The sequence below is a fragment of the Furipterus horrens genome, unplaced genomic scaffold (assembly GCF_987537825.1).
Source record: "Furipterus horrens unplaced genomic scaffold, mFurHor1.1.pri manual_scaffold_5, whole genome shotgun sequence".
NCBI lineage: Eukaryota > Metazoa > Chordata > Mammalia > Chiroptera > Furipteridae > Furipterus > Furipterus horrens.
Window position 1 is genome coordinate 11,210,171 of NW_028327175.1, and position 15,788 is coordinate 11,225,958.

Genomic DNA, 15,788 nt, shown 5'->3' on the forward strand with positions numbered 1-15,788 from the left:
CCCAAATGGATGTCAGAAATGTTGACCAAATTACTTGGGTTTACTTACTACTGGGTGTTATGTGCAGGCTATATGCTAAGTTTCACAGGCATTCTTAAATATAATTTTTTTAAAGATTTTATTTATTGATTTTTAGGGCGTGGGGAATGGAGAGAGAATGAGAGGGAGAGAAACATCAATCGATGGCCTCTTGCACTGGGGACCTGGCCAACAACCCAGGCACGTGCCCTGACTGGGAATCAATCCGGTGACCTTTCCATTTGTTGGATGATGCCCAACCCACTGGGCCACACCAGTCAGGGCTCATTCAATCTTCACAGCAACCTATGAAGGGGGTATTATTTGTCCCTTTCACAAAGAAACGAAGGCACAGAGTCCCAAAACTTCCTAAGGCTAGTAAACAGCAAGACAGAGATTCAAACCCAGATTTGCCTGACTTCACCCCAATCCTTTACTCCCTTTCAAATTCAACTCCTGATGAAGATTCCAAGACCATAATTTAGATTCTCTTTCCTAAAGAAAGGATCAAAAAACAAACACACAAAAAACAAAACACAGAATTTTTTTTTTAGAAAAACAAGCAAGCAACCAACCAAGCACCTCTAGCCTGATCTTCCACTACTCCCCCCTCTATTCATTCCACTCTTATAATATGGCTTTCTTGTTGTTCCTTCAACAAACCTGGTATGCTTCTGCCCCAGGGTCTTTGCGCTGGTTGCTCCCTCTGCTCAGGGCTCTTTTGCAAGGTATTTGCATGGTACATTCCTTTCCCTTTTCTATGCCTTTGTTTAAAGCTCACTGTCCAAGTGAGGCTTTCCATAGTCCCCTGTTTAAAATTTTCATCCATCTTCCTACCCCAGGACTTCTAATCCCTCTTGGCTTATTTAAAGTTTGTTCTTAGCTGTAGCACTTACCACAGTCTAACATACTACCTTCCATATTTATTGTTTATTGTGTCCTCTCTCTAGCAGGAATATTTAGGTGCTGCTCATTGCTGTTCCCCCAGCACCTAGAACAATGTTAAGTCCGTAATATGTGCTTAGCAAATACTTGCTTAATTAATATCTTGAATGACTTACTAGCAAGAAAAATGGATAAACCCAATGATTCAGTCATTGGTTGGATGTTGGGGGTAGGTGGGAATATGGCGGACGTTCAGGTTTTTGGGTTAGGCAGCTAAACAGATAACAATAGCAGTAATGGAGACGGAACATACTAGAAGAATCCCATTCGGGAGTGGACCTAGTTAAGTCTCCTCCACTTTAGCAGTCTTCTTACAAATAAGGAACGTGATTATCGCAAAAAGCTCAGCAAGGGGCATAAAACAGCAGAACACAAACAGAAAGACTCCTCTACAAGATGATCGCCTGTGTTCCCACTTACCAGTGGCGTTGAGCTGGCCTCTGAGCAGGCAGATTCCTCTCTAAGCAAAAAGGCAGGAATGCCTTCTCATGGGTTGAAATTTCACATGGGTTACAAATCAGTTGTGCACTCGGAGATACATACCTACCAAGATTCCGATAACTTCACCGACAATGAGTTGTTCCATTTCTTTGGAAAATAACTTCAGAATTAGGCCTTTTTTTAAAGGTCCCCACTCTAAAGATCCCCCAAAAAACGTTTGCCTGAAAAATAGTTTAACCCACCCTCCCGTGAGTGGCAGCTTTACTCTCATACCTTACCTGGAAAGTTCTCTCGATTTAACTTGGGTCTTCGGATGATCACAAAGTCCTTGTCATTCCCTTTGCTCTTCAGCCGCTTTCGTTGGGGGCTTTGCGAGTGACCCACGTTTGAGAGCAGTTCCTGGGGAATGTTCTCACTGTCCGCCTCCTCCTTCTCTAGCGCAGAGACCCCCATGCCTGACAGCAGTTCAGAAGTCTTGCTAGAATCCCATCCCCAAGTGAAGCTCGTGGTAACGTTGCTGGTTTGGTCTGGAATCTCCTGGAGGTGTTTCCTGCAAAATGCACAATAGCCCCCTCCCTTTGAGGAACACGCCCATAGATGATTGGCAGGCGTAAAGGAAGCTCCAAGTAATTCTCCGTGGAGAACTTGCACGGCAGCTACCAGAACTGCATTTTTTACATGCCGGCGGCGAGTTCCCGAGAATGAAAGAGAAAATAACCGATCACACCGAGAAGACTTATTGATTTACGATCCTGATCATGCAGAAGGCCTCAAAGCTTTCTTAAAGTGGAGGGAACAGACAAGGAGACTGAAGGAAAGCACACAGCGATACCCAACAGTAGCAGGGAAGCCCAATACGGCAAGACAGATAAAACCACACTCCGATTACCGAACTAAAGCATCCATCCATCCATCCACGCTTTCCCCCAAACGGGCTAAGAAACCATTCACGTTACAGCCTTAGCAACAATTTTAGCAAGTAGTAATATTCATGGCCTAAATGAATTAAGACGGTCCATTCATGTTCAGCCCCTTTTTGTAATCGATTTACCGGTGCATGGCGTCCACTGATTCTAGGATTTTAAATGCGCGCATTAATTGCAGATTTGCCCGCCTCCCCGATTCCCGCTTTGGCGCACGGCGGTCCAAAGGCGTGAGGCTCAAGCCCCCAGCAACGAGACCCGCCAACTCTAGCAACGTTCCATCACCGCCGCGCGCGCAGTCTACTACTTGATCTCCGAGGCTGCCGCCTACGGCCCCGATAGCTGCTGGGAACTGTAGTTTCTACCCGGCCTCAGAGTCCGCCTGACTCGCCACTACTTCCTTTCCTGGCAGCTCCGCCTGCCTTCGAGATACCCACAACCCCCCGCGGTGCGAGGCTGGCCAGGCCCCGGGGTGGGCGGGGAAGCGGAAGCGGGCGGTGCTTCGGCTGACTTAGACATGTCAGCCGCTTGATGGAGACTGGGCTTTCCTTTCCCAGGAGCCCGAAGGCCTTTTTGTGACCGCCACCATCCTCACCTCGGAGTGTGGGTCCCGGACCCTGGACCGTTGTGGCGGAGGTGGAGTTTCCTGGTCCTTCCAGACGCTGTCTGGCGAGATCGGACGGTGAGCCTGTGGGGAAGAGCGTGAAGCACTTTGGGGTCTGGGGTCTGGGGCCGAGCGCCGGTGGAGATAAGAGAGGACCCCGAGAATCCCGAGCGGCCACCGCCGCGGGGCCCATGTCCCCATCCCCGAGTGGAGGCGGTGACCCGCTCGCCCGCCGGGTGAAAGGCAGCGACCCGCGGGCGTCGCACCTGCTCTTCCCCCTGCCCGGAAGCTGCGGCCCTTATAGGGCTGGGTCTGTGCACTAGATCCTTCCCTCGGTCTGTGGAAGCGGCGCGGTGCTCATCGCACAGGCTCGGAGGGAGGCTCAGATCAGCTAACGCGTTTGACAGCGTTTGGTAAATTAAAGCGCAGTTCGAACGAGAGGCGGTGGCTTAATTTTAGGGGAGCAGGAAACCACAGTGGGTCCTGCTGGGTGGAGTGGGAAAGCGGCGCATCCTCGTGCAGCCTTGCCGAGGCTCATGAACGCCAGCAGCGGAGCGAGTCCGGTGACCGTGCTTGCAAAGAGGGCTCTACGGGGCTCAGCGCTGGGGCCACCGGCACAGCCAGGCTGTTGCTTCATTCTGCCCGCTGCGTCGGGTTGCGTCGCTGCCAGGAGGGGAGCTGCTTTCAGCGTCACCCGGGAGAAGAGTTCGGAGGCGGTTCGAGTCGAGTGTGTGCCATAGTCCAGGTAGGATGACCACGCGAAATCCATTGTGCAAAACTACGCTGTAACCGTGACCCTGCACAACAGTGGAAGGGAGGGGGAATAAATTGCAACCTTGATAAAAATGAACAGGATTTATTAACAAATAAGCAGGCCAGCGTTGTCATAAAAATGCTGTATAACACAACTTCTTATTTCTTTAATGATTTCCTTTACACAGGAATTAAAACTCTGTTGCTCGGTATATGTTTTTTTTTTCATGCTTGGTGCTTAGCTTGAAAAGTAAATACCACCTCAGGATAGAGACAGGTATTCATGCACCTGTAGTTTGTTCTTGAAGGTAGGTGAGATTGTTGTAAAGAAGGGATCTGTTGACAAGTTGATTTGGGTTGAAATGAGGCTAAGAATAACGAGGTCGAATGTTCAGAATTCACTAAACTGATGTTATATGGGAAATATTTCTAAATGCAATAGTCTGATTTTCTTACATAAACTGACCTGTATTGTTACTTTGGCTAAGGAGAAAGCAGTTGCCTTAGTTTGAAATCTACATCCTTTCCCTTAACATTGCAAATCACCAGAGAAAAAATTTTTCACAGAAAAAAAAAGTTATAGTCTCCTTCAGGAAAGTGAACAAGATGGAACTTACATGTTAAATGGAGGAGAAAGTATAAACATGAAAAAAAAACTTTAAAAGGCTATGATGAGAATAAAGTTTTGACATATAAAGTCATTAGGAGAGGCCACTTTAGATATAGGTCTTAAAGCTAGGAAGGTCTAAATTTAAAGATGAGAAGTGTTCTTGGGGTAGGATTTAGCTGTAAGTGCCTGAGAGCTGGGGGACAGTTCTTGTTCTCAGAGAACTTGTGAATTGGTGAACAGGAGGTCCTAATTAGGATTTCAGGGAGAGCCTGTCAACTTTGAAAACGAAAGGCTTCAAATTTTAGAATTGATGTTTCACTAATAGTTTGCCCTGGTAACAGAAATACTTTAGCTTGCTAAAAAGGGAATACTTTTTTTCTGCATTCCTTCTAATCATGGCATATATATATATATATATATATATATATATATATATATATATAGTTTAAATTGGTACATGTGATTCGTTTAATATAAGGAATTGTTTCCACTGAAGACGTGAGCTTACCATCTACATACAGATAGATGTCTCGTGTTTTCAAGAACTGCATTGTCATTGCAACTGATGTGGATTATTTTATTTTCCTGATTAATTTCATTCATTTCATCTTACTCAGCACACCTGATGTTCCATTTCAGTGAGAGGGGCATACCATATTTCTACAATTAGAATTACTAGTTCAGTATCTAGGAAAAAAGAACTATAATTTTTTTTATATCTACAAATGACATTGGGGTATGTAATTTCTGGTACTCTTTGGAAGCTTCAGATAGAATACAAAATGGCTTTGTAAGCCCTGGCTGTTGTGGCTCAGTGCATCGAGCGCCGGCCTGTAAACTGAGGGGTCGCTGGTTCGATTCCCACTCAGGGCACATGTATGGGTTGCAGGCCAGGTCCCTAGTTGGGGGTGTGCGAGAGGCAACTACACATTGATGTTTCTCTCCCTCTTTCTCCCTCCCTTCCTCTCTCTCTAAAAATAAATAAAATCTTTAAAAACAAAACAAAACAAAATGGCTTTGTCGATTGGGAAAGTGTTTATCATAACAAGGGGGAAGGGGCAGTTTCAAGATCAGTGCCCTGGAGGGGCCAAAACGGACTAGAAATTACATTTAACTATAAGCTATATCTATATTCAGTAGTATATCAGTGTTCTTGAAAATTAAATATGAAAAAAGAGATTCTATTGAATTAGAAGACGGATTTGCTTTTTCCTTAGCTCCATCACAGCGTCAGGGAAATCTTAAGATTTCTTTAGTTTTTTAAATGTTAGTTAGCTTAGGGGAACAAAAGACAAAGTGTCCTTTCCCAATTCTCACTTTCTCTATGTTTTCTACTTTTCCCATGTAGATTAGAGTCATGTATTATCCTTAAGTAATGGCAGTCTTAACCTGCAAGGTAAAAAGACTTAGAGTTAAATCTATATTAAACATGACTTTCTTAGCATTCTACCTAAGGGAATAATTAACAGGAGAATGTTTGTAATTTGTTCCCAATGAAAACGGAACAAAACAAATCATTTAAACAGTTTAAATTGCATTAAGGAGGTACAGTCTTCTTTAGACTGGAGAAGAGCCTGTACAGTATCCTAATCGTGAGCTGGGCTCAGGACTCAGGGTGTCCGGGTTTGAATCCAGCTCTGACCCTCTCTGTGCAGTTTTCTCCTTTATTAAATAAGGGTACTGACAGTCCTTTCTCACTAGGTTATGAGATTTGAGTCAATAAAGCATGCTTGGAATCTCATAAACGCACACTAAATTTTAGCTATTCTTTTTCTTAAAAATTATTTTGTTATTAGGAAGGATTCTAAGGAGCATTCTCTAATTATCAAAATAAGTCTTACGATGTCTTTACCTAAAAAATTTTAAGAATCCATTACAGTTCCACTTGTTTTCTTCTTACCTGGTTACCTGGTTGCTGCCTCCCCCTCTTATGCCTTGCCAAAGGTGAGATGGTTTTTATGTGTCCTCCTTCCTTCCGAATGGCTTGTCCTACTCTGGAATTCAGGTCACCCGGTTGCTTTGCCCACTCAGTTATGACTTTTTTGCATTTTAAAGTGGGGGTGACATTTCCTCGTGGTAGTCTATCTGTGTTCTAAGTTGAATTCTCCCTATACCTGAAATCTTTAAACATGAGAATAACGATTATCTTTGGAAATATTGACTTTGATTGGAGGTAGAGAATTGTTGACTTTCATCACTCACATCTAGTTTGGATTCTTTTTCATTATTAGGATCGTGGGTTGGCCCCTACTTATTATTTCACATAGCTGAGTAGAGATACATATTTAACGCAGACTGATTCTGATGAATAATTAGGTTCTATTTGGAAACTTTTCATTCAATTTCAGTATTTTAGTTTTTGATAAAAATTGTTGTGTTCATTTGCTACCAGTTCTCTCTTCCTCAATTTCTCCCTTCCTTCCTTCCTTTCTTCTTTCCTCTTCCTTTGTTTTCTTCCTTCATCCCCTCCTTCTTTTCCTTATCTCTTTCTCTCCTTTTTTGAAAATATTTGGAGAGCTTCAAATTTTAAAATTGTCGTAACTTCTGTGTTTAGCCTGAAAAATCATGATCAACCATAAAGTACTCAGGAAACAGTAGTCCAAGTCAGTAATATGAACATGCTAATTAGACATTTGAAAGTAATATTGTACAATATCTTCCTGATTGGTAAAAGACTGAATTAGATTTTAAATATTTAAGACTTTCAGAACTGGTATATATTTTTTTAATATGCTTTATTGTTTATGCTATTACAGTTGTCCCAAGTTCTTTTCCCTTTGTTCCCCTCCACCCAGTGACACCCCTCCCTCCAGTTGTCCACCCCCCCTTAGTCCATGTCCATTGGTATGCATATAGTTCTTCTCAACATCTTCCTGTCTATTCCACTCCCTTCTACTATGCTTCTTAATTCCTGTACCATCTCCCTCCCTTTCCCCACTTCCCCCTCCCCGCTGACCTCCCCCCAAAATGTTCCCCATACCTATAATTCTTTTCCCACTCTTGTTGCCTACTTAGTTTGCCTTTGTTTCGGTTCCCTAGCTTCTGTTGTTGGTTGTTGTGATACAGTTTTCATTTTAATGTTCATACTTTTGATCCTCCTTCTCCTAAACAAGTCCCTTTAACATCTCATATAACAGTGGTTTGGATCTGATGAACTCCTTCAGTTTTACTTTGTCCTGGAAGCACTTTGTCTGCCCTTCTATTCTGAATGACAGCTTCACAGGATAGAGTAATTGTGGTTGTAGGTTTTTTGTTTTTCATTACTTTGAATATTTCTTGCCAGTCCCTTCTTGCCTGCAGAGTTTCTTTTGAGAAATCAGCTGATAGTCTTATTGGGATGCCTTTGTATGTAATTCTCTTCTTCTCTCTCGCTGCTTTTAAGATTCTCTCTTTATCCTTAATTTTTGACTTTTGATTATAACGTGTCTTGGTGTGGTTCTCCCTGAGTCCAGTTGTTTTGGAACAACCTTTGCTTCCTGGACCTGTAAGTCTATTTCCTTCCCCAAGTTAGGGAAGTTCTGCTTCATTATCTTTTCACATAATTTTTCAATTTTTAGTTCTTCTTCTTCACCTTCTGGCAGCCCTATGATTCGGATGTTGGCCCGCTTATAGCTGTCCCATAGGTTTCTGAGCCTCTCCTCATTTTCCTCACTTCTGTTTCTTCTTTCTGCAGTGGTTGACTGTTTGTTCCTTCCCTGTGTTCTGATTTGTTGATCTGATCCCTGGTTTTCTTTCCCTCACCACTAGTTTCATATGTTTTTGTTCATTTCAGCAGAACTAGCCTTCATTTCTTCTCTGTCTTGTTTAAGATCTGCTGTTAGGTCTGTAAGCATTTTTATAAGCAAAGCTCTGAACTGTGCCTCAGAGAGATTTCCTATCTGCTGCTTTGTTAGATTAGATATTTGCTGTCTGGTCAGCTGCATCACTGGGATCTCTATCATTATCTGTGCCATCCTGACCATTTTGTGTTTACCTTTGCTTCCTGGGCAGAGCTGTCACACCTCCTACGCTATAGGGGGCGGGACCCCGTGCACTCGTGACAGCCGGGCAACCTGTCTCACCACGCTGTGCTGTTTCTGCGGAGGTGGGGATCCAAGATGGATTCCTGCCGTTCACTCTCCGCTGAGAGACCAGGAGCCTCCCCCTCCGTCCCCACTCGCTCCAGGCCTCACAGTCCAAGGCAATGGGGGTCTGCCTTTTCCGGCTTTGGAATCGCCAGCTGACTGGTCTGGTCTACAGCTGGGGGTGATCCCCAGGCACTTCTCACCTCCCCCTAAATACGGGTGTCTGTGCTTACTGCTCTCCTGCCTCTGTCGCTGCTGCTACTGCCGCCACCAGCACAGCTTGAACTCTCCTCCCAGGCTTTGTCCCTCCTACCTGTCCGGACAAGCACCACTTCTTTATAACTTCATACGTTGGACTCCCTCTTATTTTCTGGAACTTCTGGTTATTGCTGGTTTTGCGGTAGTTGTATTCCTTCTTAGTTGTGGAGGGAGACGGAGTATGTCAGTCTAGGCCTCCGTCTTGGCTGGAAGTCTCCTGTGTTTGTTTGCTTCCGTTTCCCAGCGAGAGCTGTTGCTCGTGTTACATTGTAAGGGGCGGAGCCTTAGGGATTCGTCAGTAATGGGCGACCTGTTTCACCGCACTGTGGCACGGTATGCGGGGCAGGGGTCCGAAATGGAACAGTGCCGCTTGCCCAGCACTCACCCCTTTTTCAGGCACCTCTCCCACCTCCACACTGGACAGGCGCCCCTCCAGCTGCTGCCCTGCCCATCATTCCCAGAGTGGGTGGGTCTGTAGATGTTCTAGGTCCTTGGGGGCCCTTTAAACAAGCAAACTCTGTTGAGACAGGCAGTTTTTGCCTCCATCCCAACCCCCAATGGTCTGCACAGTCAGAAGCAATGAGGCTTGATTTTCTGCAGTGCTGGGACCGTGAGCTTCAAGGTCCGGTGAGGAGCTGGGAACAGTCCCCAGGTGTCCCTCCTGACTTTAAAACGTGTGACTGTACTTTCCACTGGCCTGCTGCTGTTGCCACTGCTGTGACCACCACATCATGTCCTCTCTGCCCCAGCTCTGCCCCTCCTACCTGTTTGGATGAGTATTTCTTCTTTATGTCTTTGTTTGCTGGCCTTCCATGCACTTTGATTTTCTGGAACTTCTGTTTGTCTCTAGTTTTGAGGTTGTTGTATTCCTTCTTAGTTGTGGAGGGAGACTCAGCCTGTCTGCCTACGCCTCCATCTTGGTCGGAAGTTCCCAGAACTGGTATTTTGAAAGGCAGACTATGCCTGCATAATAGGCACTTAAATTTGATTGAATGAATGAATTAGCATCTTGATTTAGAGTAAAGTCTACTTTTACTACTGTAGTATTAATTCCAACCTATGGTAGCTTTAAGTCTCTTTCCTTTCTGATCACATAGGACTTAATTTTGATTTTCCTCCAAATTTTGTCACTTTGCCTGGACGTGTTAATATTTGAAGAATATTATTAGAAGGACCATTGTGGGCAGAGGCATATTTGTCTTTTGCCTTTGAGTATATTTTTACACAGCTGAACATGTGTATAGTTCGGTAAATTATTCATTTTGAGCCACCTCTATTTTGTTCATGTTCCTAGAAGAATGGCATTGCCGTTCTGTAAGTCAAGTGCACCTTCTTGACATGGCTCTAAGAGGTGTTCTGTCTCTTCACAAGGGCCTGGTAAAGTGGTATCTGGGCTACCTTGCAGACCTAGGGAGGTAATCCCAATTTGTCAAGTGAGGCAAGGGAGGTTATTTCTGTGAGTGAAGGTCAATTTTTGTTTTATATGAACGGAGAGTGGGCCCAGGCTGTGGTAACCGTAGACAGTGTGTAGCAAAAAGCGGTTTTTTTGGGGGGGCGGTAGGGGGTGGGTTCGGGGAGAACGTAGGGTAAAGCTATGCTTTGAGATCATTGAGGCAACTAGTCAGCTTCCAGCTTCTACAAGCACAAAATATGAAGGAGACGGAGATTAACAACAAGCATTTATTGAAGACCTCCTCTGTCTGGAACTCCTCCTTGGTGTTTTACTTTTATGTCTCAATCTTCATGGCAACCGGTGTGAGATAATCATCCTCATTTAACAGTTTCAGTTGCGTAAAGTTACACAATTATTAATTAGAGCTGGGATTTGGAATCAAGGTTTGCCATGGTTTAATAAAACATTTATATTTTAATTTTAGGCACTTAATTACACCGTAGCAAAATTTTTCATTTTCTGGTTGCTATGTGTTTTATCTTCATATTACTATATTGATTTTAAAATAATTTTATGATGAAAAAATTATATATTCATTGTTTAACATTAAAAACACACACAAGAAAGCACAAAGAATAAAGTAGAAGTCATCTCTTCACTACTTTGTGACAATCATTGTTAGCATTTTGTATGTGTTTGTTATATTTATATTCCCTCAGATCCCACCATGTCCCTTCGACGTCTCTAAAGTGTCTCTCGGGCTCTCCCTTTTCTTCCAGACTGCTGGAGTCTGGTGGGCTCCTTTAAGTGCTCACTGTCTGCAGTGGAGGGTTTTTGTTCGGTGGCCCTTGACTCGGGCACAGATCTCTGCTGGCATCGGTCACAGCCAGGTTAGCAGGATTAATGATTCAAAAGGCAGTGGACCACGATGAGACAGACTAGTGGGTATTTTTAAGACTTCCTGGACTGTTTAGTACTAACATTTAAGCTGTTTCTATGTTTTCATGTTTAAATAATGGTGCTCTAAAAAAGTAATATTGTAGATAAATTTCTGTTCACTTTTGCTTTTTTTTAAAGTTATTTCAAGAGGAATTGCTAGGACAAAAAGTACAATATGTACCTTTTTAAAGGTCCTTGATACATATTGCCAGATTGCGGTGTCTCTGGCAATAAGGTTTTTTTGTTTGTTTTTTAAATAAGTCAGACTAGATTTGACCAATCTTTGTTTATTATATTAGATTTTAATTGACAGTTATTTTATGAATTTAATATACAAATAACTAAATAAGGTATCCCTAGCTTTGAGCAGAAAGTTATTCAGCTGAAATAACAAAAACAGGCCATAGGAATTAATAAGGAACCTTAGAAAGTACTATTATTCTGGACTGTAGAACAAACAAAAAAACAATTCCTCGCTTGAATTTAGGTGCAAAGTCAAGATACAGACTTTGAAACTATTATTTTTCTCATCTCAATTAAGAGAAACTCCAATTTCATGGGACCCCTAGGCATAACCCTGTGTCTTGACAAGGCAATAGGAGTTCAACTTGAACAGAAATAGATACTCTGGTAAACAGAATGACAGACCCCTAAAGATATCTCTACCTAAGTCCGTGGAACCAGTAAATACCCAGCTGGGCCCAGTGAGACCAGGTGAGGCCTTAAAAGCAGAGCTTTCTCCCAGCTGAGGACGAGAGAGGAAGTCAGATTCCTAGAACGAGGAGGATTTGGCAAGCACTCATTGCTGGCTCTGAGGTAGAGAGGGCCAGGTGCAGACTGGAAAGAGGCCTCTAGAGCTCAGGGCAAATGCCAGCTGACAGCTCACAAGGATCTCAGTCCTATAACCTTAACAAACTGAATTTTGCCAAGAGCCTGAATGAACTTAAATTCCTACCCAGAGTCTCCAGAAAGGAACACAAACCTGCTGACACCTTAATTTCAATGTTGAAAACTCAGTGGAGCCATATTGTGCCTGGATATCTAACTCACATAAACTATGAAATATGGCCACTAAGTTACACTAATTGCTTACAACAGCAATAGGACACTAAGGTAATGGGTAGGGAAGAGGTGAAACAAACAATTTCTTTATTACTGAAATAAAGCATCCCTAATTCTGTTCACTCATCTATAACATTTTGAAGTACTGGCAATGAAACAGATGAAAAAATCAAACATTATTAAAAAAATTATTATTAGCTGGTTGCAAGTTTATAGCGGTGATTTTGTTGTTTGCTTATGCCCATAATCTTACCACTTAACTATTATTGATCTCTGCTTATATATGATTGTTGTCTTACTCATTTTATGCATGTTACATAAAAATGTGTGAATCTAGTTTTTCAGTTAAATGTTACGGTAATTTCATAATGTTATTAAATAAACCTTAACAAACCTCATTTCTTATACTTCAGCAATATTCTATCATTTGATCCTGCCATACTGTATTTAGCACTTCCTTGGTGATCTCTGGTAGTCAGTCTTTTTTTCTATGATTGTCATCTTCCTTGCGCTGGACAATTTCAGACAAATTCCTAAAGGAATTTTCAGTCACTAATTATGTTAAATTCATATTGAATATTTTCTTAAGAGCAGGATCTTGAAGATGGTCATGGTTTTAATCAGCACATCCTATGTCGAGCTATTGCCTAACCGTGTAATCTAGTTTTAGCTCAAAAATAAGATCTGACTTACTCTTATTGTGGTGGTGTAAGTTTTCTTAATAGATTATGAAATTTGAAATTTTGAGTAGTAGTAATGAACAGATTTTTAAGCCTTTTGAGTTGTAGTAAGTATTTGTAGAATCAATTTTGGAGATCATAACAAGTTCTATGTTGCCTTTGCTGTCAGCAGTAATAAAAAAAATAGTTAAAATAGTTCATATACTAAAGTAATACTTTTTGTTCATTCATTCATTTATTCAACAAATTTTTTTAATAACTACTATATGCCAGAACTATAGTAGAGACTTGGGATATAGCACTGAATAAAATTGTCTGACCTGTACTCTCATAGAATCTCTGGGTGGGAGGGGGCTTAAGACAATAAATATAAAGAATATACATTATATCAGGTTGATAGGAGCTTTGAACAAAAATATAATAGGATATGATGATAGTGACAAAAGGGCTACAATTTTAGATTTTTAAGAAAAATGAAAATATTGGTTGAAATGCACAGAGGAATAGAAAGCAACTACTTCAACAATATAAAGAAATAATGAAGAAAATAGTTTATTGAACATGATTTTTATTTGTGATATTCCACTTAGGGATATTTCTTACATAGATTTAAATTTAGCTTGTTAAAGTACTCAAACTTTCTTTGTTCTTTTTTTATCTATTTATTTTTATGTATATTTTGATTATGCTGTTAGAGTTGTCCCAATTTCTTTTTCCCTTGCCCCCCTCTGCCCATTACCCCCTTCCTTCCAGCAATCCCACCCCTCTTAGTTCATGTCCATGGTTTGTGGATATAAGTTCTTTGGCTTCACCCTTTCATATATTATTCTTAACTTTCTCCTGTCTATTTTGTTCCTACCAATTATGCTTCTTAATCCCTGTACCATTTCCCCCTTTCTCCCCCTTCCCCCTCCCAGCTGATAACCCTCCAAATGCTCCCCACACCTATGATTCTGTTCCTATTCTGGTTGTTTGCTTAGTTTATTTTTGTTTTTTAGATTCTGTTGTGGATAGTTGTGAGTTTGTTGTCATTTTAGTGTTTATCATTTTGATCTTTTTCCTAAATAAGTCCCTTTAACATTTCATATAATAATGACTTGGTGATGGTGTACTCCTTTAGCTTTACCTTGTCTGGGAAGCACTTTATCTGCCCTTCCATTCTAAATTATAGCTTTGCTGGATAGAGTAATCTTGGTTGTAGGTCATTGTTTTTCATCACATTGAATAGTTCTTGCTAGTCCCTTCTTGCCTGCAGAATTTCTTTTGAGAAATCAACTGATGGTCTTACAGGTACCGCTTTGCAGGTAGCTCTCTTCTCTTGCTGCTTTTAAGATTCTATCTTTATCTTTAACCTTTAGCATTTTAATTTTGTTTCTCGGTGTGGTCCTTTTTGGGTCTAGCTGGTTTGGGACTCTCTGTGCTTCCTGGACTTGTATGTGTATTTCCTTCGCCAAATTAGGGAAGTTTTCCTTCATAATTTTTTCACCTAAGTTCTCAATTTCTTGCTCTTTCTCTTCTCCTTCTGGCACCCCTATGGTTTGGATGTTGGCACATTTAAAGTTGTCCCAGAGGTTCCTAAGCCTCTCCTCATTTTTTTCAATTCTATTTTTCTTCTTCTGTACTGGTTGTTTATTTCTTCCTTATGTTCCAAATCATTCATTTAAACCCTGGTTTCCTTCCCTTCACCACTGGTTTCATGTGGCTTTTCCTTCATTTCACTTAGCATAGGCTTCATTTCTTCCCTTATGCAAATGTCATAATCTTGTCTGTGAAGTCTGTGAGCATTGTTATCACCAGTGTTTTGAACTCTGAATCTGTTAAGTTGGCTATCTCCTTGTCGCTCAGTTCCCCCACTGAAACTTTGATCTGCACCCACTTCTGGGCCTCACTTCTTTTTCTCCTCAACTTGACAGCTTTCTGTGTTTGCCTCTGTGTCTTAGGTGGAGCTGTCGCACCTGTTACATTGTAAGGAAGGGAGCCTTAGGTATTCATCAGTGCGAGGCAACCCAGTTCACCATGTTGTGGCACTGTGTGTGGGGGGGAGGGCTCAGAGAGGAACAATTCTGCTTGCCCTGCACTAGCCCCTTTTCCAGGCACCTCCCCCATTTCCTGTATGGGACTGGTGCCTCTCTAGCTGTTGTTTGGTGATGGTTCTGAGAGTGGGTGGGTTTGCAGACGTTCTAGGACCGTGGGGGCCTCTAAATAAGCTGACTCTGCTGAGAGACTGGTAGTTTCTTCCTCTGCCCCAACCCCCACTAGTTTTCACAGTCATAAGTAATGTGGCTCTATTTTCGTGGGCAGTGAGCCATGCAGTCTGGTCTGGGGCTAAGATCACTACCCAGTTTTCCCTCTCTACTGTGCTTTCTGCCATGGTCATGGCCACAGCCACTGCCACTGCCGCCACCACACCACCGCCGCCGCCACACCACATCCTCTCTGCCGCCACACCACGTCCTCTCCACCCCTCCTACCTGTCTGGATGAGTATTTCTTCATTTCTTGAACTTCCATGCAGTTTGATTTTCTGGACCTTCTGATTGTTTGTTTTTAGTTTGAGATAGTTGTAATGCCTTCTTAGTTGTGAGGGAGGCACAGCATGCCCACCTATGCTTCTGTCTTGGCCAGGAGTCTCTTTGTTCTTTTTATAACTAGTTTTGGTTGGAGAAGTTTGTTGATTTGAAGTATATATTTTACTGATTCTGCCTTATTTTATTTTGGTGTGTTGCATCACGATCTTGATTCTCTACATTAAGATATTAATAAATTCCTTGGAATATTGTAGTTAGTCCATAGACAAAAATGCCTAACATTGCCTTGACCAATGTTGGGCATCATCCCACAAAGTGAAAAGTTGCAGGTTCGATTCCTGATCAGGGCACATGCCTAGGTTGCAGGTTTGCAGGTTTGGGCCATTCACAAGATGCAACCAGTCAATGTTGCTCTCTTACATCAATGCTTCTTTCCCTCTCTTTCTCCCTTTCTTCCTCTCAACAAATAAGTAAATAAATAAAGTTAAAAAAATTCCTGACATTGATTTTACAAACATGAAAATTACATAATTCCTTCAATTAGTAAAGGTAAATTATTTTATATGAATAG

At 42.1% G+C, this 15,788-nt stretch overlaps 2 protein-coding genes across 2 annotated transcripts in view; one reads left to right on the forward strand and one right to left on the reverse strand.

Moving 5' to 3' along the window:
• Nucleotides 1-2,647, reverse strand: part of SKP2 (S-phase kinase associated protein 2) — a 30,164-nt gene extending 27,517 nt beyond the window's left edge. The window contains exons 1-2 of the mRNA XM_090276172.1: nt 2,456-2,647; nt 1,683-1,954 (exon numbers count right to left, since the gene is read on the reverse strand). Coding sequence (XP_090132298.1) covers nt 1,683-1,954; nt 2,456-2,499 — 316 coding nt within the window. The 5' untranslated portion in view covers nt 2,500-2,647. The remainder of the gene's footprint in view (nt 1-1,682; nt 1,955-2,455) is intronic.
• Nucleotides 2,648-2,832: 185 nt separating this feature from the next.
• The window catches only part of LMBRD2 (LMBR1 domain containing 2), a 44,091-nt gene continuing 31,135 nt past the window's right edge, over nt 2,833-15,788 (forward strand). The window contains exon 1 of the mRNA XM_090276174.1: nt 2,833-3,009. The gene's annotated coding sequence lies outside the window, so the exon portion shown is untranslated. The remainder of the gene's footprint in view (nt 3,010-15,788) is intronic.